Here is a 24,334-nt window from a genome sequence, read left to right as displayed (position 1 = left end):
TATGACAGGTTGCCCTGCCTGCTTTCCCTGTAACGCTTCACCTTCACACCCTAAGAAGTGATCAGTTAAAGTGAAAGTTGAGACCAAAATAAGGACAATCTGTGGAAAGTGATACAGTAAATTAGTCTCCCTGACTTCTTAATGGGTTTTGTAATTTAGCGAAATTAATATTGCTAGCATTTCATTTCTGTATGATTAACTGGGAGTCGTAGCCCTGCAGTTCAGTGTACTCACCTTGGTGAAACTCGAATAAGGTGAACGGCTCTCTGCACAAATGCTCAAATTACTGTTTTGGAGTCTAATTTATAATTAGAATTTATTTTTGAAGATCCAGTTTTAGAAGTATGTTGTAAGCATCCATTAATGGTTTACTCTATGCAGCTAATCTACTCTCTGTTTCATGTCATGAAGTAATGAAAGGTCCTCATAAACCTTTCCCTGCTTGGGTCTCATCAGAATATGATTCTACCAGTGCTAATCGACTCATATATGTTTGTTCAGCCCACAAATACACGTGCAGTAGCAAAGGGTTTCTATTATTAAGTGAGACTCATAACTTTGCTTTTCTTAGAAAAGTTATTTAGTAAGTTGGGGGGGGTTTTGAAACTCTGTAGTCCTTTGCTACACATTTTAAAACATAAGGGTTTGTAACTGTTGTTTTTACAATGAAAAGCTGTGCCAACTCTCATTTGACAAGTTTTTTCTTCTTACAGGTTGAGCAGTCCCAAGTTATTTAATAACAGGATCTGCAATGTCAAGTAGAATTTTATGTATTTATTTTAGATATTTCTTTCATGAGTTTTGGTTGTAGAGCTTTTCTTAATATGGAATGATTCTTTCTCACAGTTGCTGCAGCCCAAGCCATAGCAGAAGAAAGAAGAAGCCAAAGTGGTGTTAGCCCTATTGCAGTCCAGACCTCAATAAATATAAAGACAGCAACTAAACCAGGTATAATTATTGGTCATTGTTCTTAATGAAGTACTGGGTTCACAAGGGAGAGTTAGTAGAGAATGAATAAAACATCTTTAAAAAGAAGTTTGATGTTCTGTCTTCAGGAGGCATCAGAGCATAAAGTATCTGGTAGATGGTTCATAGATTCACTGAAGGTCTGGTTTCGATGACAGACTTGCTCTTGACTCAGAGTTCAGTTGGTGAAGTTGCCTATCTGTTCAGTGGGTCATAACAACAAGGATAAATTTATATTTTTTTTTTTGTGCTCTGGTCAGGTTACTAGTTCACTTCTTGCTGAAATTCAATTTTTTTATACTCGCAGACTTCAGCAGTCTTGGTTCTGCTTAGCCTGCAAACTAGCTATCCTACAGTGCTTTGAATTTGTCATGATGGGTGAACTATCTGTTCTCAGATTGAGTTTTCCTAGATTCCTGTAATTCTTTATCATAGGAATTCTGATCAAGAATGAGGATCAGAGCTGAATTTGGAATAAGGGTATGTTCTCACACGTCTTGACTTCTGTTCAGGCTTTCTTTTGACTGTGTGCATTGGGCCTTTTAATATTGTGTCTGCTTTCTGATGTACCTATTAAAAATAGTGGATTGGTTGTTGTGAGGGAATGGAAAGAGGAAAAAGGAGGGTATTCAGCTTCCTGTGAATTTTTCAGATTACATCTTTAATCTCTATATAGAGTGTGCAGTGCTTTGGTGGTATGTGTATCTCTCAGGAAGTTCCATTATCCTTTTGATAGTAAAGACTTCCGACCTTTTTATTTAAATTTGAATGTTAAAAATAACTGACAATTATGTGTCTTCAATTTTTCTTTTGACAGTGATAGATGGTTCCACTCTAAGAACAGAAGAAAGACAAAGACTGGCCAGGGAGCGTAGAGAAGAGCGGGAAAAGCAACATGGTATTTTCATGTTTCATTTAAAAAATGATTTCCTAAAATGTTTGTGTTGAAGGGGTAACTTACTCCCTTAATACATGTTCAGTCACTTTTTTCAGCTTGCTGGGGACAAGAGACAAGGTCTGCTCATGGTCTTTCATCAGTGACCATCTGTGAACCTGAATGGAGAAGTATTAGATTTGAGAGGAAAACATTCCAGAGATTTTTAGCTTCTTGAAGCTGTATGTCATTTCTGACCTTCCATTTCTTAGTCACCACCAAGCAAATTTAGCCAGTTTCTTATTGAAAGCCTTAACAAAAACCCTCCTGAAAGTAAAACTTTTAGTTTAGAACTGCTTCCTGTAGCGCTGAAGACTGAGGTTTGGGGAACGCTGATGCAGAGAAAACAGAAAAGATTTAGCTAGTTGAATGGCTTGATTGCCTTGAACACTGCTTCTCTTGTTTCCTAGCACACTGAAATGACTCCTGGATTGAAGTGTCAGCAGTATACACTTTATCTTGGCAAAGAATCTGAGACCCAGAGAAAAGCATAAAACTCTTGCCCAGCTTTATGCTGTTTGTGACGTGAATCAGTGCATGTATGTGCAGGAAGAGATGAAAGGGTCAGTATGCCCTGCAGTCCTGGTTCTTGGTCTCCCAGCTTGTGAGGAGTGATGTCTCTCTGGCCTGTATGTCTGTTTCTTAACCTAAAAGCATAGACACACAGCAACAGGAATGATTGTGTTACCCTAACGTGGAGAGAGGATAGGACTAGGACACATAGAAATTCAGAAGTATTTCAGGGGCCTTATATGTAGATACTGCCTGTGCATTGTTGGTGTAGTTATCTGGTCTCTCGCTTCATTTCATCTGTCTAGCTGCCGAAAATACTTCCACTGTGTATTCAACCACTAGCTTTTTATCACAGTATTTGAAGCTTCCTGTTAAACTGTGCACAGCTGTTCCTAGGTGGAGGCTGCAGAGAATAGTGACATAACTATTTTGAACTCTAATCCAGTAACTGTGGGGTTTTCCCATCTTGTCACTCAGTGCTTTAAATCTTTTCATTATATCTTGTTCTAAAAAAAATGAAAATTGCAACATAGAAAATTCTGCCTTTTGATACTCAACTTACTACTCTACTTACAAAAGGCTTCACTGTTATGATGGCAAGAAAAGTATATGCTTAACATAGGGTATATGCATATCCTGACATTCCTGTCTAGACAGTAGTCTAATGGCAGGAAAGTTTCTAATTCCAGCCTAACCTGGGGACAGGATTAAAGACTCCTGTGTCGTCATGTGCAGTGTCATCCAGCTCTGCAAGCTAATCTTGCTGTATGTTTTAGCTTTAAGTGATGATAATTTTGCTTGGTAGTCTCTTGCCTGTAAGTTGCGTTGTAATATCAATGAATAGTTAAGTTTCATTTTAATTTTTTCTTGAAAATTTACAGCTGCCAAAGAGACACAAATCCTTGAAAAGGAGAGAAAAGCAAAACTCCAGTATGAAAAACAGTTAGAAGAAAGGCAGAGAAAGCTAAAAGAACAGAAGCAGAAAGAGGAACAACGGAGGGCAGCAGTAGAAGAAAAGAGAAAACAAAAAATAGAGGAGGAAAAGGTACTATGCATTGAAGTTCTATAGTTTTAAAGAAACTCCTACATTGTTTTCCTGCCTTACCATGCTGTGAAGTAATGTGAAACAGAAAGTTACGGAAATGTTGAATGTATTAGAACATATAAAAAAAAGTCCTCATCCGTACAGTGGGCTACTGTTGTAGTTTAACCTCAGCCAGCAACTAAGTACCATGTAGCTGCTTGCTCATTTCCGCCCACCTGGTGGGATGGGGGAGAGAATCAGAAAAGTAAAACTCGTGGGTTGAGATAAGAGCAGTTTAATAGGACAAAGGAAGAAACTAATAATGATAATAATAAAAACAATAATAAAATTACAATAATAATAGTAAAAGAATTGGAGCATACAAAACAAATGATGCACAATGCAACTGCTCACCACTCACCAGCTGATGCCCAGCTAGTTCCTGAGCAGCAATACACCACCACCCCCCAGCCAACTCCCCCCAGTTTATATACTGGGCATGACGTCACATGCTATGGAATATCCCTTTAGCCAGTTTGGCACAGCTGCCCTGGCTGTGTCCCCTCCCAACTTCTTGTGCCCCTCCAGCCTTCTTGCTGGCTGGGCATGAGAAGCTGAAAAGTCCTTGACTTAGTCTAAACCCTACTTAGCAACAACTGAAAACATCAGTGTGTTATCAACGTTCTTCTCATATGAAATCCAAAACTTAACACTATACCAACTTCTAGAAAGAAAATTAACTATCCCAACCAAAGCTAGGACAGCTATACAGACATATGTCCTCATTCCTCTTCCCAGTGCTAGCTTTAGCTATACCCGAGGCACTCAGGACTTCAGGAGCTATGGCTGCTGTTTGGCCACTGGTTATTTTTCACATGAGCAAAAACCCCACCCCATATTCCTAGATTTCTAGATTCCTTTTGGTGCACTTCTTAGATTCTCCTTGTAAATCAGCGCGGCTGACAGGTCTTAGACCTTTCTTAATTCTGTGTCTTGCTTCCTGGGAGCCCCACTGTGGCCTAAGAGGCTCGCATTCTTTCTTTTCAATTATAGTTTGTAACTACATGTTGAGCGGTTGATAATGTTATCTGTGTAGTTACCATTTGCTGCTTTGAACTGTGTATTGACTGTTCTTATTTGACTCTTTGCCTTTGCTTTGACTACATATGCACCAGCAGAGCAGTATTTGAGTTGCGGAGCTTGTTGCAAATTGATAGAAGCTGAAAGTAGAAATAAATACATGAAGTTATGCTATCCCTTTTGAAGAGTAGGTCTGCTAGTGCATATTAAAGGTAATACAAGTTCTGAAAGAATTCATTTCCATGGTGTCAGCAGTAAAGACATGACACACACGTGTGCTTTTATAAGCTAGTTGTAACAACTTGCTGTGCGTCATGGATGAAGAGCCTGTAAGCCTGACCGGCTGTTTACTTGGGAGTCCAGGCATTGTTACATTGTTCTAGCAATACATCTTTTTTTACCCTTTTTGACTGGCAGTATTCTACACTGGTGTTTGGTTATCTGTAATCGGCTTCTGGGTGTGTTCAGTTTGATACTCCATTTGAACTTCATGGAATAGTTTACATTGCTGGAGAACAAGCAGAAATGTTTTTGGTGGGCCTTGACTGCAGTCCACTGCAGTATCATCTCTTCAAGCAACTACTTTAAGCAAAAAGCATCCCTTATCCTTCAAGAGGTGTTACCCCTAAGGCTATAGTACATTTATTCATGTAATTTTGAGGATGGTGGATATGTTTTAAGTGACCACCGGGGTGAATAATCAAGGAAGACAAGGACTAGCCGATGAGTGATTGGTGTTAACCTCACCTTTTACTTGGTCCCTGGAGGAAGATGACCTTGTACATAGAGAGTTATACATGAAGAATCCAGCAGGTGGGAAAATAGCGTGCACTTGACCTATAAACCTTGCTTTCAACCAGAAAGTGAAAAAGGATCTTGACTTTGGTACTCTGACATTAGAAAATAATCACTTTTAAAGAAGCTAAGCTGTGTTAGGGCAATATTTGCCATCAAGGTACCATCACAGTTGTAAATTTAGTAGATGGAAGTGCATCAAAATATACAGTCTCCAACATTCTTGTTTGGTACTTCAGCCAAGTCTCATTTAGTTAATCATCTTCCTTAGATAAAGTAGAAACAGCAGCACAGTAGCAAATACTGTGGAAGAAGAAGTGATTCTCTGCCTGAGTCTTGAAGACAACTAGCCGTGGCTAGCATTGAGATACCTGTCTTCTCTCAGTTACTCAATTATTCTGTACAGCTGTGCAACTTGCTATGTTGATGTCTTGAGCTGAAAACTGATTTTCTGGTTTTTTTGTAAAGTGAAGCCTATGTCTTTAACTGTGACTTTGAAGTATTACTGCACTGCGGATACCTCCATGGAAATATCATCTACAGATTACATAATGTCTGGGTACTTTGGCACCTTAGGTAAACTCTCGTTCAGGTTTCTTTAACAGAGGGGAAGCTAAGCTTTATATTTCAAACAAAAACTTTTATTTTTATCTTTTGTCAGTGAACGGAATCCTTCCTCCCTTCCTTCCAAGTTTACTTTGTCTGTTATACACTGCGATTTTTTTAGTTTGTGTTGTGAAATGGTGTTGAAAGAAGGTGAAAGTCTTGTGTCCTCTAGAGGGAGAGATATTTGGATAATGAGTCCCCTTGGCATCTTGCTGCAATGTATCAGCAGTAAATACGGCTTCAAAAGATCACTTGGGATATGACTATTCCAGAAGAGAAATCTGTTGTTGACACATGTATGGAAACCTGGCTGAGAAGAAAGTCTAGCAGGGTTACAGTTCATCTTTATGCACAAGAGCTAAAGTTCCCCCATTAGCAGTTGCCAGTCCTGGAGACAGAAGCAAAAGCTTCTTTCAGTCTTCTTTATCCTATCAGCAGTGGTTGCTGAGGTCTGGAGTTGACTGGTCTTTTTTGCAGTTTTGCCTCCATGTCATCATATATCATCGTATATCTATTAATGCCAGTATGTGATAAGACTTGGGTCAGTGTTTGTATAGTTCTCTGAAAATACACATAACCTTATACTTGGTATTTTATAATGGAGATTTTTTATCACCTTTTATAAATAACTTCAGGATAAAATAGTTTAAAGGGTAAGTAATTTTTTTTTGCTCAGTTTGGGGTTCATCCCTATTTAGAAAGTAAGTAGTGCTCTCTACTGAATAGGAAATCTGTTTGGTGGCTATTTTAAGTAAAGAGTAGAATAGATTATCTGTGCTTTAGCTCAACCTAATCATGTTTGCAGTGTTTTGAAACCAGTAATTGCCCTTAACATTCTTTGCATGATAGTTTTTGTAACAAAGGCTTGTTATCAGGCAGTATAGGTAAGAGATTTTAAATCATACTGGAAGAAAAAAATATATTTTGTCTTCTGGCATAGCTGTGCTTGCTTTATATAGTTAGAAGCTTCATAGAGATGTTGTTTAATGATAGGAGCGATATGAAGCAGCTATGCATCGTACCTTGGAACGGAATCAGAGACTGGAAACACGACAGAAGAGGTGGTCATGGGGAGGATCTGTAACTCCAGATTCAGAGAGCAAAACAGGTAAGTAGCACCTTTTCTAGCATGGCTGAAATGACAGAGTATTATGTGTGAACACTGGCAGGTGCAGCACTATTCATAGGGACCTGGGCATCCTTTCCTATCTTGGATCGTACAACAGGATCTGTGGGTAGCTCTTGGGGAAGGAATCATATCTGTTCTTGCCCTGAAATGCTGCTCAGACTTAGAGCTATTTTTGGCTTTGTGAAGAGCTAGAGAGAAGCCACATGGGAAATACAACACCTGGCAGCATTGCATTGCCAGCCCCCAACCATCAGGTAAGGGGAATTGTAATGTAGAATGTTAAAATAATTCCAAGTCCTTCAGATGCAGTACACATAATGGTGTGCTAAGACTGGTGATAAATAGAACAAAAAAAATGTACTGTAACACTACATCCAAAATGTTTTAAACACACCCTTAGAGTTACAGAATGCTAACTGATTATTTAAATGACCAGTAATGGGTAAGGAGAAGCAGTGGGTGGTGTCCAAGCTTCTTGGAGAATAGGTTCTGTTCTAGATTAGGTGATGCATTTTAACACTTTAATTTGAGCTCAGATTGTTTCCTATTTCACACACTTAACTGTTTCAGCTTGTCAACATTCTGAAATGAGACCAGCAAATCAAGGTTGCAGTGGAAGGGATCTTTTCATGCACTACCTAACTGGAAGACCCTGCCAATAAATTACTTAAGTTACTGTCCAGGAATAAAATAAAACAAAAAATGCTTTAATTCAGCCTATCCTCTGCGTTGGTGGAATTGAACTGAGTGTGTTTTAGTAGTGTCATCTTTTGTCAGCATGAGTGTTGACTTTAAGTGTTTATTTGTAACATGTTTGAAAGTGCTTTGATATAAATTATCATTATGATATCCAGCTTCCCCATTTTTTTGTTACCTTGCATTGTTTGCCATTTGACCTTGTGACTTTGCTTACAAACCCTCTTCTTCTACAGAACAACAGACAACAGATGAAGGTGGAACTGGTGGTATTGATTTCTAAAATGTTCTTTTTCTGTCGTTTTACACTCACTACTAACCTTTTAAACTTGAGTTCTTGTTTCTCTGAAACTAAGGAAAACCATCTTCTTATAGATCTTTTCCTGGATCTTGGCCAGCTGTGCAACAAATGCGATCCCTAAGTAGAAAGCAGCCCCCTACGTTTTTAACTATCCCTCCCAGCTAATTAAACTACAGCTTAAGTCATGGCATCCTGAGGGAATTTTCAGGGAAAGGATATGTGCATTTGGGTTTTTAAAGATGACTGGATACAGCATGGGGAAGGAGAAGAGAAATTCTTAGTGGCGTGGTTTTGAATATAAATTAGTTAAGTAGTCTAAGCTTTTTTTTAGGGCAATTTTGAACTGTTTCATTGTTTCCTAATTTGCAAAAAGTACATGGTAGGGCTTGGTTTGTTTTCTTTTTGCTTAGTTTTACCAGCAATTGAAGTAATAATTGGCAAAATCAAATTATATTTTGCTGAAACTTTGTGAAAGAGAATGGGTCCTTTGTGCAGTTTGATACTTTTTCCATTAAGGGTTTTGCAAAATCAGATCTGTCCAGTTATCTAAATATGATTCTATACATCTAAATGTGTTTTCATTGGATTTCTGGCACTTTCCAGTGCACAGTCTGAGCCATTCATAGAAACACGTTGGATCACTGATATATTTGTCAAGGCTATGTGTTTAATAAGCAACTTTATTTCTTGTAGCTAGTTTAAGATGATAGCTCTCAGCTGAGACCCAGCTAAATCTGAATTCTGAAAATCTGTGCATGCTCACAGCATTACTAATTCAATACAGCTGTCTTGTAATGCTGTGACAATATGAGACTTGAAAATGCAATGAAAGTCTGACTGAGTATGATTTAACTACTGTGGCTTATTCTGGCAACACAGCAGAAGCACGTGTATTTTATTTAACTTCTCTCTTCCCTTTCTCTGCACAGCATGAATCCCTAATTTTCTCCAAAATTAGCCAGGTTGACTGGATTGGTTTACCTGTTTAACACATGTTCCTTGGATACCTATATAAATCCAATTACTGTATTCCACATTACCAAATGACATTTAACCTTGAAACTAGGAAATCGCATTTGCTTTACATATTTAGAAAAGCACTATTTTTTGTCATCCTCCATTCTTTTCTGTCTTACCTAATTTTAAAGCTAAACTTTATAACAAACATAATATTCTCTGCTCTCTCCTAATTTATGTGAGGAAATGAGTTTTGTCTGTCCTTTTGATTATGGAGAAAGATTTTCAGTGCTGGTGAAGCACATTAAAAATAAAGCGTCTTCCAACAAATTGCTCCTGATGTAATAACAGGCGCTTAAGCTGTACCTTATGCATCATAAAGTAACAAGAAGAAGAGCAGATAAGTTCAGCTACAGTAGATCAATTCGGATAACTTGGCACCAATTTTGAAAAAATTGACTATGGAAATAAACAGATAATGCAGTGTTTTACTAAGATACCTGTGTATCCACACTGTTTTAAATCTGTGTTTGATTTTATGTTGAGGTTTCAAACATACAGCTGTCTTACCTGGGATGGATATTGTGGAATCATGATTGGGTTTACGCTTCTTGTATTTATTCCTGTTTCAGGATCATTCTTAGCTTTTTATCTTTCTGGGAGCTCCTCACTTAATTGTTATTAAAATCTACCCAAACCGTGTAGGATGCCTAAGTCCAGCTTGCTTTCTAAAGCAAAAAAAATCCTTATTTGGTCCCTTTCACCTTTATGTTTGCATGAATGCTGGAAAGACAGCAACTACTTTTTTTTTTTTAACGCTGAAAAATTACAATATGAGCTCTTACTACATTACATCATTGTGGCTGAGTGGTGCACCATGTCTAACAGAATGTCTAGAGCTAGTTTCAATGCAATATTATTTTTGCACCATGAGTTTCTGTGGCAGATTTGGGATTAAAGGCTCCATTTCTTAAAATGAAAACCATTGGGGGAACAGATTTCAAATATTCTTTACATTATTTTAGGACTAAAGACTTTCTTGTCCATTGTATTGCTGTGCAAAAAAATACAGCATCAGACATGTTCTTCCATGAACTGGCTGTGTCAACAGTAATATTTAGGAACATTGACTGGTAAAGCAGCATTTGTGGGTAATAGAGGTAGTGTGATCTGGAAAGTAAACCCCATGTAATTGAGCATTTCACTAGCCATTCTGTATTATGCACAGAATGTGATTCACTGAGACTGCACCAAGTACCCTGCTGATGGCCTGAAATTTAAAAATTGATGAAAGCCCCAGAGTCAAATGTTACATTAATGACATTGCTGGCAGTGCTAAGATGAAACATGCAGGGTGTGGGTCTGCCAAGAGAAATGGCAAGGCTGTCGAATATAGCATCCTTGATGACAGAGTCCTTGTAAATGAGGGAGGTTTAGTGATGACTGCTAAGCAAAACGAGATGTTCAGGTGCATCTGTAGTTGAGACATGTGCTATTAGAATAGAAATTGGGCTGCCAGAGTCTCTCCTTTCTAAATAAAGAGCTTCCTTGTCCTAGTAGAAATTTGGAAGGAAGTGAGAGACGGATAATCATATTTTGTTTAGCCTGTTTATCCAACCTCAGATAGGCAGTGCTGCAGCACCCTCTCTCAGTGAAACTCGGTGAGAAGCTAGGTTTGAGAGCGGCCCTTTCTTAGAACGATTTTCTTAAGATACCGTATTTCCCAGCTCCTTACCCAATTGCAAGCCTTGCTGCATGGCAGTCATATGCTTTCTTTGGCTTTGCTGCTACAGTTTGCTTTCCCCCTTCCATTAAAAAATACAGTTTGGTATCACATGGGATTTGTGCTGTATGCTTCTTCCATTTCAAATCCCTTGATGTAATTATCCTAACTTTCCCCTCAAAATACAAAAGATATTTGAGGTATTTTTTCAAAAGATATTTTGTAAATGCCTATGTAACCAGAATAACTTACTGAAGAATATCCTGTCTGTCTTCTAAAGCTTTTTTTCCTAGTGAATTGTCCAAAACTTTAGAGTTTGCAGAAGCTGTCCTGTGGGTGAGGTAGGGAAAAAGTTGAGGCTATCTGATCACATATTTGCAAATATATTGATCAAAAAAGCACTGACTTCTTAAGATCTTAGGCAATTAATGCAAACTAAAATTTTCTGGAAAAAGAAGACTTAAATAGCTGTATGAATACCCTTTATCAATTAGATTTTTTCTGTCAAGGCATCAATTGAGATACTAGCTCATGCCCTCACCACTGCTGTTCCCCTGAAAAATAGAGACTGATTTTTTGGTTTGGTTTGTTTTTTTTGGGGGGGGGGCGGGGGGGCGGGTCTGAACAGTCATATTTAGCCTGTACTTTTGAGTCTTCTGGTAGAAGTTTCATCCCTTGTCTCTACCAAACAGCACAGCCTACCTCCAGAACTTGTAAGCTTGCTGGAAAAGAATTACTTTGCTCAGTGTAATTTTTCTCAAGGCAATATTTAATTTTTTGCCCTCTGGGATGGACCAAATCTCAGATTTCATGCAAGAGCTGAAGTCCTAATTTGAACCAAGAGAAATTTGTACGAAGCATCTCCACAATGTTTGGAGGCCTTAGACTCACAAGCTTGAATTCAGGCAGGAGCCAGGCTTTCTTTTCAAGAGCAGACGCTAGAGGGTAGTCTTTACCTTCGAAAACACCCAAATACATTAATTGCGAGTTTCGTGATTTTCATATATAAAACTTCTCAGGGCTGTTTTAGTTACCCCAGTACTCAGGCTTCATTCATAAAATGCCTTTTGTTTTGTTTTGTTATGTTGGGAAAGTACCTGCTAAGCTCAGATCTTGATTTCTTAACTAGATTCAGTAGATCCCCCTTTCTCCCTCTTATCCCGTGGCAACTTTGCCCTTGTTCACTGTGACAGGAGCTTTCTGCTTCTGTAGCTTCAGCTCCAAAATCTGGTTTTTACTTGACATGGTTTTGAGAGTGGCCCCTAGCTCATGAAGCCTGTGTTGGGTACCTCTGTCAAAAACACGATGCAGGGGCAGGGGTGTCCTTAGGAATCCTTATGTCCTGGCTCTTCCTATAAGGAGTTGCTATAGCATGCTGGCCAAAGGGAAAAGATGCTGCCTCTGTGGTGAGTAGTGCTGCTTTTTCCTTTGATACTTACGCACTAATGAGTTCACATTAATCATCTTTGCTGTCCAATATGCCAGCAAAATCGATTACTTGTGTTTGATGTATGGAATTTCTTGTGTTTATTATGCTAGTCTGCACAACTTTGTGTGCATTACTGTTTTTCTGCTTACTGAGTTTCCATAGCAACAGGTACGTGCTTTTCCAAGGCTTTCACACTCTGGAGTAGTGTTCATCCTGAAAGTACATTATTTGAAATTAAAAAGCAGGTATTTATCTGTCTTGTAGTAAACTTGACATTTTGCCATGCGAGATGTGATTTTTATGTGTATATATATGTCTGTGTGTTTACACATACAAAAAAATAATGCTTCTTGCAGCAGTTTTTTTCAGAAGAGTTACAAAATTGATAGGAAACATGAAGTTAAGGACTACCTTTCAGAGAAAAATTGGAAATTTCTATAATAGTTACAGCAGCCCTTGGAAAGTAATCAGAAAGAGGAATGCTTTCTTGCCTTTCCTCATGACTTGCTTTTATCCCTCCAAAAGTATTTGTTTTGTTTTGTTTTTGTTAACTAGTGATTGAAAAACTGTTTTGACATACCTATGTGGAAGGAACGAAGAAAGAAATTATTGTTTTTCAGGTTTTGTTGTTACTTTTTCTGTCTTGCCAGTCTGGTAACAACACACAACCTCAGTAGCTTTTGTCTTTACAAGTTAGGAGCACAGCATTTAAAAATCACTTGTTTGCATACAGGTGCATAAAATCTTTGCATGGCTCTACTAAATTAAATGCTTGTTCTGTGCATGTTACAACTGGTGCTAATTGTATCAAGTCTATTCAAAGGAAAAAAAATAATTTCTGTTTCTTATTAAGCAAAACTGGAAATAGCTTTCAGGATGCAATACTTCCAAAGTTCGCTCACAGCAACGTGTGAAAGGTTCTTCCTCAGGCATGAAGGTGAATTCTAAAGTAAGCACTTTTTTACACAGCCAGCAAGCGGTCCACCTCCACAGCAAACCTCAAACAGACAGAAGCTGTCATGAATAAACGGTTGTCATCATCTGCAGCGCTTTTAAATGCTTCTGATCGAAGTAAGTGTTTGTGTGTCTGCTGGTAGCAGGTGTACTGCTTAACTGTTATTTGGGGAGGAGACAGGAGGTGGAATGATACTCCCTTTCCTCCCTTGCTGTGTAACTCATTTCATATTTTGATCTCAAATGCATTTCATGCAGTTTGTTAATCCAGCTTCACTGTTCAGGGCTTTGACCCAGTTGATGTGATCTCTGTTAGAGGAGAAGAGTAACGGTAAAGATTGCTGTTTTTTTATTTTTTATTTCTGTTAATTGCTTTACTAAAGTCAAATCTTGGTGAATGATTGATTCACAAATCATTTCACATCATCGTTACGGGTTTGCATGCCTTAAATCACACCCTAAAATTTCAGCAAAATAGAAATAGTACAAAAATAAAGTTTTCTTTGTTCTGTTAGACAGCTTCAGACATTTGATTGCCTTTGGGAAGGAGAAAATCAACTTAGTTTTGACATCTTTCTGTTGTGCCAGTCCTGTACTCTATAGACACACACTTTCTTTTTAATATTAGAATTCTGCTTTAACCAAATAGAGAAGGATGCATGAAAAACCCTGATACCTGTGGGAGTTTTTTGGGTGGTAGGAGATTGTTTTGTTTTGACCTGGAGTTCTAGCATGGTTGTAGCCATAGCGTGCAGCTCTGACACCGTTTCCTAGCCCAATAAATTAGTGTAATCTTGATACTGATGCTCAAATTACGCATTTCTTAAACTGTTAGTGCACACCACTGCTTGCCAGCACTCTGGGTTACTTACTGTGCTGATGATTACCAAGGAATAGAAACAGCCTGGAAGACAACTATTTCTTTAATTTTATTTTTTAATTTTATTTTAACACTCAGAGTGTTTGCACTCTAGAGATCGTCTACCAATTTCTGTGGCTTCCAGTCTCATTTTGAATTGTATCTTTGAGGTGGATGAAGCTCCTGACACTAGCGTGTCATGTTTCAAATGTGCACCATGCAACTAGTCTTAACAGGGATGTAGAGAATGAGATAGATCTCTGGTTTTCCCACTTTCTGGTAAACCTGTACATATGAATCTCCTCTCTGCCTCCTCCTCTCTGCCCCATCCCAATACATTCTGTAAATCGTGGCAATCTGCTTTCTCCAAATAATAATAAAAAAAATAAATTATGAAACACAAGAAATTGTCCTAATCTACTTGTTAAGAAAAATAAAAACTATTTGCATGAACACATATCAGGTTGTTTTAGCCTGCAATTTCCTTGTGGAGAATCTTTCCAGTGTTTCATAGGAGCCTGCCTGTATCCCAGATGTCTTTTTTTCCCCAAGATGATGAAAAGCATTAATAAGCTAAGAGCTGTTTAATACAAAACCAAATTCAACTAGGTCTATGCTATAGTGTTCTGTCAATCTGCAACCTTTGATCAAATGAGCTGTGCTAGAAGAATCCCTAACATGGACATGATTTTGCTGGTTCATGTTGGAAGGTGATGCAGCAGTACTTATACACTGTATGCCTGGTAGGGAAATCAGTGAATATATCTATACTAGCATAGCTGCAGGGGCTCTGAGTCACTGGAGACTGCTTGTGATTTAAAATGATATTTATATGTAATGTGTCTGCAGGGTTCAGCTCTGAGTGTGAGTCAGAAAAAAGGGCTGTAAAGTACAAATTAAGCCACTAACAAAGGAAGTCACTAATTTTCAACTCATGGGGATTGCTTTCAAACTTGCTGTCATACCTTGAAATCCTTTGTGAATCCTTGTTTGCTTTGGAGGAAAAATTCTCAAGTGGCCTGAAATACAAGAAATTTGGACAGGACTTCAACTGATCCATGTGATCAGGATGTAGAGGTCGACTGACTGGGTAGTTTAGATCACGATAGCAAGTTAGAGCAATTCTGTGCTCTTGATCTGGCGCTCAAGAAGAAATGGCTGTTTGGTAAAAGATGGCTAAATTCACATGACAGACAATACAGTCACAGAATTAAGCAGATTGCTTCTGCCGTGCATATGTGCCTGGGAAGATGGAGGAGCAGAATGTGGAAATGAGAGTAAGATGCTTGTCCCTGGATCAGTGGAGTATTTCATCAGCTGTGCTCCATGTTAATTCTGAGCTCACTCTTACTCATACAGAATGGGAGCAATGGCCTTTTTAAATTACTTATTTAAAAAGTTGTACAAGGTAGGTAAACAAGAAGTTTGTCGAGACTGGCATCCTGCTGCTATGATCAGTAACATACAGGAATATAAGAAATAATGCTTTGTATAGAGTAATTCTTCCCTGATCCAGTTTTCCTGCTTCTGAAGGATTCATACTATAAGGTGACTTAATTACTCTTCTCTATCTGAGGGAAGTGGGGCAGGTGTTGGCGGGGACTTCTAGGCTTTTCAACATAATTAATCCATGCACTTTCACTTCCAGGTACCACAAAGAGAAGTGCCTCATTAAACAGACTGAATAACAAAGTTCCTCTACATTCTCAGCAGTCAGCACTCAAAGGTTCACAGGTGGAACAGAAAGGTGCTAGAAACCAGTTTGTTTTGAGAATTGGGAGGCAGTAAATGGGATATTTGAATTTGACTTTTAAACCATGTCCCAGTTTCATTATAAATGTTTTTACTCAAGACTTTCACTGCTGTGCATGTAGTCTATGCCCTCTGGCATAAATACCGTTATGCACATTGCAGTGCCAAATATTGGGTAACTGTGTCTATAAACGAGCCTTATTCCTCTGAAAAGTGGAAGGGTGGGGGGAGAGTAGGCAAATGGTAGCCAAACCATTTAGTTCATGAGAAAATAGTGCTTCATAATGATAGATCTGTGGTTTTAGCTGATTGGCAAAAGCAAAGCATGGGAATGACAGTTTAGAAAATCATATATATAAATATCTTGTTAAAAATAATATTCCTTACGCTTGGTCTCTAGGAGGAACAGAAAAGAAGAGGAGCACATCTTTGAATAGAATAAGTAGTAAACCCCAATCCTCTCCAGAACTAGAAAAAGTGAAAAAGGAAGAAAAACCAGGTGGTTGTTTCATAAAGCTGAATATTTCTTTTTAAAGCCATTCATAGTAAAGTTTGGACAGGCTTACTTTCACTAGTTTCCTTGGCTCTTAAATTTTTAGGACTTTTTAATGGCTTTTTAGTTCTCTAGTGGTGAAGATAAAACTGTAAATGGTAAAGGTTAAATTTCTCCCTTTGGACAAAAAAGAAATCCTGTAAGACAGACTTTGACTTTGTTAAATGGCACTCTTAAGTAGATAGCATAATGTCTCTGCTTGAGAGAGAGATGTATTTGAAAGCTAGTAGGTTTAAATGTAAGATACCATAAAAATGTCACTGATATGTTCACTTCTTAATTAAATCTTACCTTTGCTTTTTAAGCTCTCTTTCATTATTCAGTTTAAAAGCAACTTCTCTGTTCCTGCTGCTGGCCTTAACTTTGTGCATGCAAATGAAGGAAGAAACCTGTTCTCACTTCAGTCTCTTTTGGTCTGTGTAATTCCCCACTAGGTTACGAATAACCTGTTTTCTAGGAACTCTTCTTAAAGCTGAAGACTAGCAACTTTTCTAACATGTTTTTCCCTTTGAGTTAACAAATCTGAAACTTTTCTTTTTAGCAGCTATTGCAACAGTGGAAATTATATTCTGCTTCAGAATATTTCCTGTATGGGAGGATGATGGGTGCTGTCCATGTGAATTTGTGTGTGCAAATGATGCCTGATGATAACTGTTCACTTTGACTTGCAAGTCTTCTGGTTTTTATGTCAGAACAGCCTTTCCTGCAACCTAGAGAATATAGCTCTGAAGAGCTGGATCAAAAACTTCTTGTACTTTGACTGACTTCAGCATTCAGCTCTGCTGTATGCCTGCCAGTCTTTGCACGTTAAAATGATTAGTATTAAGCAAGTCGAGGACAAGAAGTGCAACATAAGAGATTGCAGTGTTTAACCCTTCTGTGCTTTTAGTTTGGATTTCCCTCTCCATGACTTCAGTATTTTTCTCCCTAAACTGTTATGATTTGCAGCAATGCTCACAGTCTTCCTTTGCTTTGTACTGCTTGTCTTTTTCATTATATGATTTCATGTTGGATCCTTTTTGATTTGTTCTCATCGTTTAGCTCGTCGTTCCCAGCTCAGTCCTCTGGACAGTAGCGTAATCAGTCGCCTCCTCGCCCCCACACAGGCCTCCTTAGCTAGGAGTAAAAGTGCTGCTACATTATCGGCTGATGGACAAGATCCCTCAGGTAACAGGAGGGCAGCAAAGCCTGAAAGTTTTATGCAGTTGCTCTTCAAGCAAGAACCTACATGATAGTCACTAACTGTGCTACACTTCCGTATGAATCAGACAGTTAATATATGGTTATGTATAATACTATTTATCCAGTATTTTCTTTGGTCAGGAATAACCAATTCATATGCTATGTTGCATGTTTACAAAAGCATAGAATAATACTGGCTTTTAAACTCTAGTGCCAGTTTACTTGCTCTGCAGAGAACCAGATGCTGATGTTCATTTGTTTTGTTTGTGTTGTTTTGTTTGTGGTTTTTTTTAACTGACAGAGATCTGCATTTGGGTGTACCCTGAAGTGAATCTGAGACATACTGGTCAGAGAACAGTGCTAGGAAATGAAACGGAAAAAAACCCAAACAAACATACAGTTTCAAAGGAGGCTGAAAGGAATAAGTGCAAAGCCTAAATTTCTTTAGGGGGAGAAACTCTTGTAAGGAATGTGACAGAGGAGTTACCTTAACATAAAGGGAGCCCTGAGCTGGCTTCACACAGGTTGATTGTAGTAGAGGCATACTAGGAGAAGATACTGTAGAGAAACCCTGGCTGGCTCAAGCAATTTTATATTGGTCCAGACTGAGCTGATAAGCCCACGCTGTGGCTTAACTTAGTACTAGTGCAGGAATCTGCATGATGGGCAAGCCCTAGCTGCAGCCCACATGTCTTATGATTGTTACTGGTTATAATAATGCCCCAGTAAATGCATATCTGGAACCAATGTGGAGTCCTTTCTCCTCTCTTACCTTAAAACTTGCGTTCCTAGTTTTGTTTGTTTCCTCTTAAGTATGTTACTCCATCTTTATTTTTTATCTTATGCCGCTTGGTCCTTGTTGGTAATGGTGACATTTCTACACTGTTCCCCATGTGTAATAACCAGTTTTTACTTTTTTGGTTTGTATTCAATAGTCATATTTTTGCACACCTATCTATATGCCACTTTTATTTTACCATGAATATTTCAGGTCATGTCATGTGGGGAAATACCATCCTTTTTCACTGTTACTGACAGCATGTGACTTATTCACTATTGCTGAATTAAAGATAACTTTTACATTTTTATCAGTTTACTTAGAGGTACTTTCTTCATTTCAGTAGAAACGTACCTGTGCTTTAGCACAAACTGTGCACAAACAGAATGCAGTTCTCCTTGCACAAATGCTGTAGATATAAAAATAAAATGTATTTTCCATAAAGTTACAAAATTAAGTGCTGGCATCTGTCACAATCTATTCAAACTATAGAAGAATCCACTATCTAGTTTCAGAGCTAGATTTTTACATCTATGTATGCTTATCCATCTATGATTACGTTAGCGAAAAAAGTAATTAGAAGATACAATTTCTTTCTTATGTGTGAAGAGATTGACACTTCAGGTAGGAAAAGTATTTTAGATTAACAGTTGACCTCTTTCTTTTGATAGGTGTCTTTTACTTTATTTATTTATTTATTTTTACTTACTATTTCAGTTTGTTAATGTGGATAAAGTGCACACATATATAGTAATAAAGAGGTCAGAGAGGGCAAGTATAATAAAATAATGTTGCACAAATGCTTATTTCACAAGAAAATCTTGTAAAGTAATGCTTGGATTCCTAATGTAATGCTGCTTTATAATTAGTCTTTGAAAAGAAGGAAGATTTCCTCCGTGAGTGTGGGGGAAACATGCTTAAAATTTGAACTTGTGATGAAGAACTTGTAAAGAAAGATGATAAGCCATCAAAATGGAACTATTTGTGGTTAGATGCAGCTTGACTAAAATTAAAGTAATGCTGGTGTATTGCAAATTCAGACATTTTTTGGAAAAGCATTTTATTTTTATCTACTCCAGACTGCTGCTTTCAGAATGGTTTTATTCTTGGTGCTGTTGCTTCCAGAGTACTAATCGTGTGGTGGTGGTGTCTGTGTCTGTGACCCATTGCAATGTGCACTGCCTGTGGCGTTTCTCTGTACGGTTTCTAACACACACAATCTTTCTTTCTCTCTTTCCCCCTCTTCCTTTTTTCCTGTTCTTACGCTGTGCACTTGGTTCTCGTTTTGTCTTGTCAAATTCCTAACTTTTATAGAATCTCACCTCTGTCCTCGTTCAGCTTCAGCCAGTTCCATCAGTTCCCCAGTCCCAACTCCTAAAGTGCCCGTGCGCAGTCGTAGCATCGACAGATTGAAGTCCTCTTTATCTTCATCTGATGCAAGTTCACCAGATTCAACCCAGGTTTGTTGAAAATCCACAGGAATTAGGTTTGTATTAATCAGGGGGTTTGGAACAGCTCAGGATGGGATCCTGTTTCAACAGTTTGCTTGCTTATTGAAACATTCAATAGCTTTTGCTTAAAAAACCCAATATTGAAATCAAATGGGAATTTTGTGTTCCTTGACCTCTCTGTTATCTTAAAGGCATGTTGTTTGCTGCTTATGGTTCCCAAAATTTACTTTAGGTAACATTGACTGGGTCTGTGTTTTGGAACATAAAGGAAATGTGAAGTACATCTTGTTGAGAAGTTGTATGTTTGCTGGGGTAGCAGCTCTTCTGTCTGTAATGTATTCTAGAGAGCGAGCATTACTTTGTTTTTATGTATCCTCTTAGAAATCAGAGACAGAAAAACCGTCCCCAGGTTCTGGTTTAAGACGCCCTCCCTCGCCATCTGTGTCTGCCCGTAGAAGATCCCCCTCTCCTGCTAATTTGGTGAAGCGTCCTCCCTCACCTTCTACAGTTAGGTATGCATCCAGGGTAAATATCTTCTTTTATTCAGAACAAAATGAAGGATGCTTCCTGTCTCAAGACAGCTGTGCTGTTAGAATTTGGATGACCTACACTACGCCATGTTTATACATATAAGGACGTCATTTTTGGTTCGATTTCTCTTCCACAGTAGGGATGCAGCTCTTGAACCTTTGTCTCTTTTGTGCAGACAAAATACAACCTGCTTTTCAATACAGTCTGTGCACTATAACCAACAGGAAGTGTGCGAGCTTCTGAATAAGCTGATCTGCCTTTATTAGCGTAGGAAGTTTCTTGGATTGGAATCACAGGGTTCATCCTTGATGTGGAGGTAAATAGCAGACCTGTTTTGATGTTAGCCCACAAGGAGGGAGTCCAGGTGCCCAGGGTATTTTGGAATCCCATATTTGAGTTTTATGAGGAAGGCACCAGTAGTTTGTGGGTGGATTTATTTTTAAGTGAGGTACGTAATGTAAACTAACTAACTGCTCTAATGTAAACTAAACTAACTGCTCTCCTCAGTTGCGTGTTTGAGGTTTTCAGTGTTAGCCCTGAAAAACATTCTTTATTTCAACAGACAAAAGATTCGGCCACCTTCGCCCAGTGTGTCAAAACAAAGGCCACCATCTCCTACTCCAGTCTCTAAACCAGCACCTATCCAACGTCAACCTCTCACACCAGGTGTTATAAACATTACCAAAAAGAAAACTGAAGCAGAGAGCAAACCAAAGGATAAGAGCACAGAAGGAACAGGACAAGAGCAAGGTTCTTCACCAGCCTTGGACAGGGATGCGGTAGCAGCTACTAGCACAAAGACCAAAGAAGGTGAGTGTTTCTCAGTGACTGACGCACTCTTATTCGAGACATCTCCAATGTGTGCTAGGACTGGTGAAATAATTTGTTCGTGAGGCAGACCACTGGAGGGTAGGATGCTTTAAGGCTGAAGCTGTTCATTGCTGATGATTTATACAATAATTTTACATGGTGTGACTTTTGGTGTGGATTTTAGTGCAGTAGTCGGTTTATTTGACTTGAAGATTTAAGTTAGGAGCTTTCAATATTACTGCTTGTACTGTAATTTTAAGAAAAGCAGAAATCCCGTTTGCCTTTTCAACTTCAGCCACAGTAGCTGAGGGATCTACTAGCTTAGGTTTGCAAAGTCAATAGTTAAACTGTGCAAAGGTCTTTCAGTGCAGTTGGTAATTCTTAAAATTGCTTGTGTAGAGAGACCTGCTTGGAGGAAGAAATCAGCTACTGGTGCATCTCAGGCTGAGAGCGAGTTTTCACACAGCTAGAAGGCTGCCTCAGTCTCAATTCCAGTGAATATATAATCATTGCTGCCTTAGGAAAAAGTGGTCGGTTCACAGGTCACACTGAGAAAGAGATTAAGGAGAGCCATATACCAGATAAGCAATTAGTCTCGTAGCCCTCTTCATCGTGCCAAGTAAGCACAGCCTCTGTCCTTCTTACCGGAAGAACGCCATCTGCCATCTCCAGAACAGAATCTGGGAGAGCCTTCTGATGAGGTCTGGCAGGCACTTCTTTGTGAAGAAGGACTTAGGGGACACTTAACAGGAAAAGGAGGGATCTCTGGAATTTAAGCTACAGCCAGTGGGCAGTACTGGGGGTGAAAATCCTTCAGACCCAAGGTAAGTGGGAACATATGCTTGCTGCACGTTACTGCATGTACAGTTCCTGTTGTGCATTCCTCAGCTGCTGCAGTTGTCTGTTATTTCCGAGGCTCTTCCTGACACTTCTCAATGTTGGATGTGAAATAGTGTTAGTCAGCTGAAGAACTCATTTATGGTACAGTTCTTTGAGCATGTGTTCCTCTAGAAGGAAGCCTGGATGTCATAGTCAAATGTGGATGTCTGAATGAAGTTGCACATCTGTCTTTGGTGTCACGTCATTTATCTTTGCAGTTAGAATGTCCATCCCTCAGTGTGCTACATTACTGTGACAGACGTCTTGCATGCCTCAAAAGGGGCATAATCATTTGTGATCAATGTCGTCGGTTGGTTGAAACTTCCATAACAATGTGTCCTATTTCTGTATCTTCCAGTTGTTCTGGAACAAGAACTTGTTCCTTGGTTGTCCCACCTGTCTCCTCTCTACACTGACTTCTGGAACTGTATTAACCCAGTTTATCTGTTGCCATTTTATTTTATTGCTAATCTCCAAGCTAGTCATCTTTGTAATGATTTGTACTGGGGCTGGGTGAAGCTCTTTTTCTTTGACACATAGATGATAAGGAAATAGTGGGCATGTTCTTCAATATAGAGATGATTTAATTTATCTCTTTGAATGTTTTGGTACACTGCAAGATGGTTAAGTGAGGCAAAATCTTTGTTCTTAAAAAGTTGCTTTAAATTTTCAAGGCAATTTTCATTTTACACATCAGTGTAGGCAGTTCACCCTGTGGGTTGGTGCAATACCATATTCCAGACAGCTTCTGAAGTCAGAGCACACCAATGAATGGCATGTGGCAAATCAGTCTCTAGGTCTTGTAGGTTCAACCTAATCTCAGTTTCGTGCACTTGTATCGTCATACCATCTCTTCTCCTTCAAACTAAACTTGATTGCTCATTGCTGACAGAAAGCAATCAAGTTTTTGTCTTGTATTCTGTGTCTTCCTACTAAAATACACTGTTCTGCAGTAAAAAGCTTTTTATTTTTCAGTGACTTGGAGCAGTTGTCGTTTCTGGCAGCAGCCTTTCGCAGCTTCTCTGAGAGTTAAAAGGCTTGTTTCAACTTAAAGCATAAGAAGTGCTCCTTCATGAGCTCTCACCTTATGCATGATGATAGGTAATAAACTATCATGGAGCCTCACTTTTTTGTATCTGGGTAGTGAAGGCTTTGGAATATGATTCCTAGATTAATTGTGAATAAATGACTTGCCTTGAAATGTGTTGGAATCTTCTCTCCATCCAACTAATAGTACATTTTACAATTGTTCTGAGACATTTCTCTTGCCTATTTCTCTCTTTCCCCTTCCATCACAAAAAGGTCCTTTGAGAAAAAGACCGTTCTTACCAGGAATGACAGTGGGAGTACAACAAAAATGGAGCTGAGTATAAAACGCTGGAAGAATCTTTTTACGGCATGTTAGCAATCATGTTGGGAAGTCCTGTGTCCTGCCCTATGGAAACAGACTGTATGAGGGGTGCATGGAGATGAAAGCACTATTGAAGTAACCACATGGAAAACATCAGTAAAGCTTCAAAAGTGAAAATGCAATGGAAAGGTCCCCTCTAGATTTGAAGTCTCCTACCCTTTCTTATGTTTCTATGCCCCCTGTTCTTTCCATATCTGCAGTGTTCTGAATCATTGTGACTAATTTTCTTCTATCATTTTCAATACCAGATATTCATCATATTTCAAGCTATCATTATCATATTATAACCCTGTAACCTAAAAGCCTAAAACTTTTAGGCTTCTTGCGGGGGATTAAGTTGTCTTATTTAGGTTCAGTTTTGAGGGGGGGAAATAGGTTTAACCTGACATTAAATGTCAACCAATTTTGATACAACAGAGATTCCAGTAGTGTTAAAACAGGACTGCCGCCTTGGTTGTTGTGCAAGTGCACAACAGAAGATGGCCTCTGCTGTAAAAATTGACTAGTCTAAACTGGCAAGACACTCAAGTGGTAGAGGAGAAGAGAGGCATTTTGATTTCTTCATGGTTATATACTGGCAATACTAAGTGAACCCTCGCTCCTTTTCTTTAAATAAGACATAAAGTTGCAAAATATAGGAAGAAAAGTGTGTGCAAATCTTGAGTAGGCAGATTCTGCTAACGATTCTTACAACTGCAAAGGAGTGGCCTCTCCTGCTCAGGGAGGAGGAGGAGGACACCTTTTGACCAAGTTCAGATTTGTGGCTGGTTCTTGGTTGTACCAACATGACTGCATTTTTGCCCAAATCAGAAGCAATGTGTGTTCTGGGGAGGTGTTTCTTTTTCAGCATTGGATAAATCTAAATATTAGAAAACATCTCTGTGACTGCACTCCATCAGTGCTGGAATGCTTTTCCTAGGACTGCAAGAAAAATTTTTATGCACAAAACACTGCCATGATTCAGCTGCTGAGGATTTACTCTGTGTAATTATGCCCTACAGTTGCAGGTAGTGATTATGTG

At 38.8% G+C, this 24,334-nt stretch overlaps 1 protein-coding gene across 1 annotated transcript in view; it reads left to right on the top strand.

Moving 5' to 3' along the window:
• The window catches only part of MAP7D3 (MAP7 domain containing 3), a 45,922-nt gene that overhangs the window by 13,482 nt on the left and 8,106 nt on the right, over positions 1-24,334 (top strand). Inside the window, exons 2-13 of the mRNA XM_049827330.1 lie at positions 847-948; positions 1,784-1,864; positions 3,295-3,458; positions 6,912-7,026; positions 7,980-8,012; positions 13,123-13,224; positions 15,615-15,713; positions 16,119-16,217; positions 17,313-17,438; positions 19,546-19,691; positions 20,064-20,194; positions 20,776-21,023. Coding sequence (XP_049683287.1) covers positions 847-948; positions 1,784-1,864; positions 3,295-3,458; positions 6,912-7,026; positions 7,980-8,012; positions 13,123-13,224; positions 15,615-15,713; positions 16,119-16,217; positions 17,313-17,438; positions 19,546-19,691; positions 20,064-20,194; positions 20,776-21,023 — 1,446 coding nt within the window. The remainder of the gene's footprint in view (positions 1-846; positions 949-1,783; positions 1,865-3,294; positions 3,459-6,911; positions 7,027-7,979; positions 8,013-13,122; positions 13,225-15,614; positions 15,714-16,118; positions 16,218-17,312; positions 17,439-19,545; positions 19,692-20,063; positions 20,195-20,775; positions 21,024-24,334) is intronic.

This window comes from Accipiter gentilis, chromosome 24, assembly GCF_929443795.1.
Source record: "Accipiter gentilis chromosome 24, bAccGen1.1, whole genome shotgun sequence".
Classification (NCBI taxonomy): Eukaryota; Metazoa; Chordata; class Aves; order Accipitriformes; family Accipitridae; genus Astur; species Astur gentilis.
This window is presented reverse-complemented; position numbering and strand designations above follow the sequence as displayed.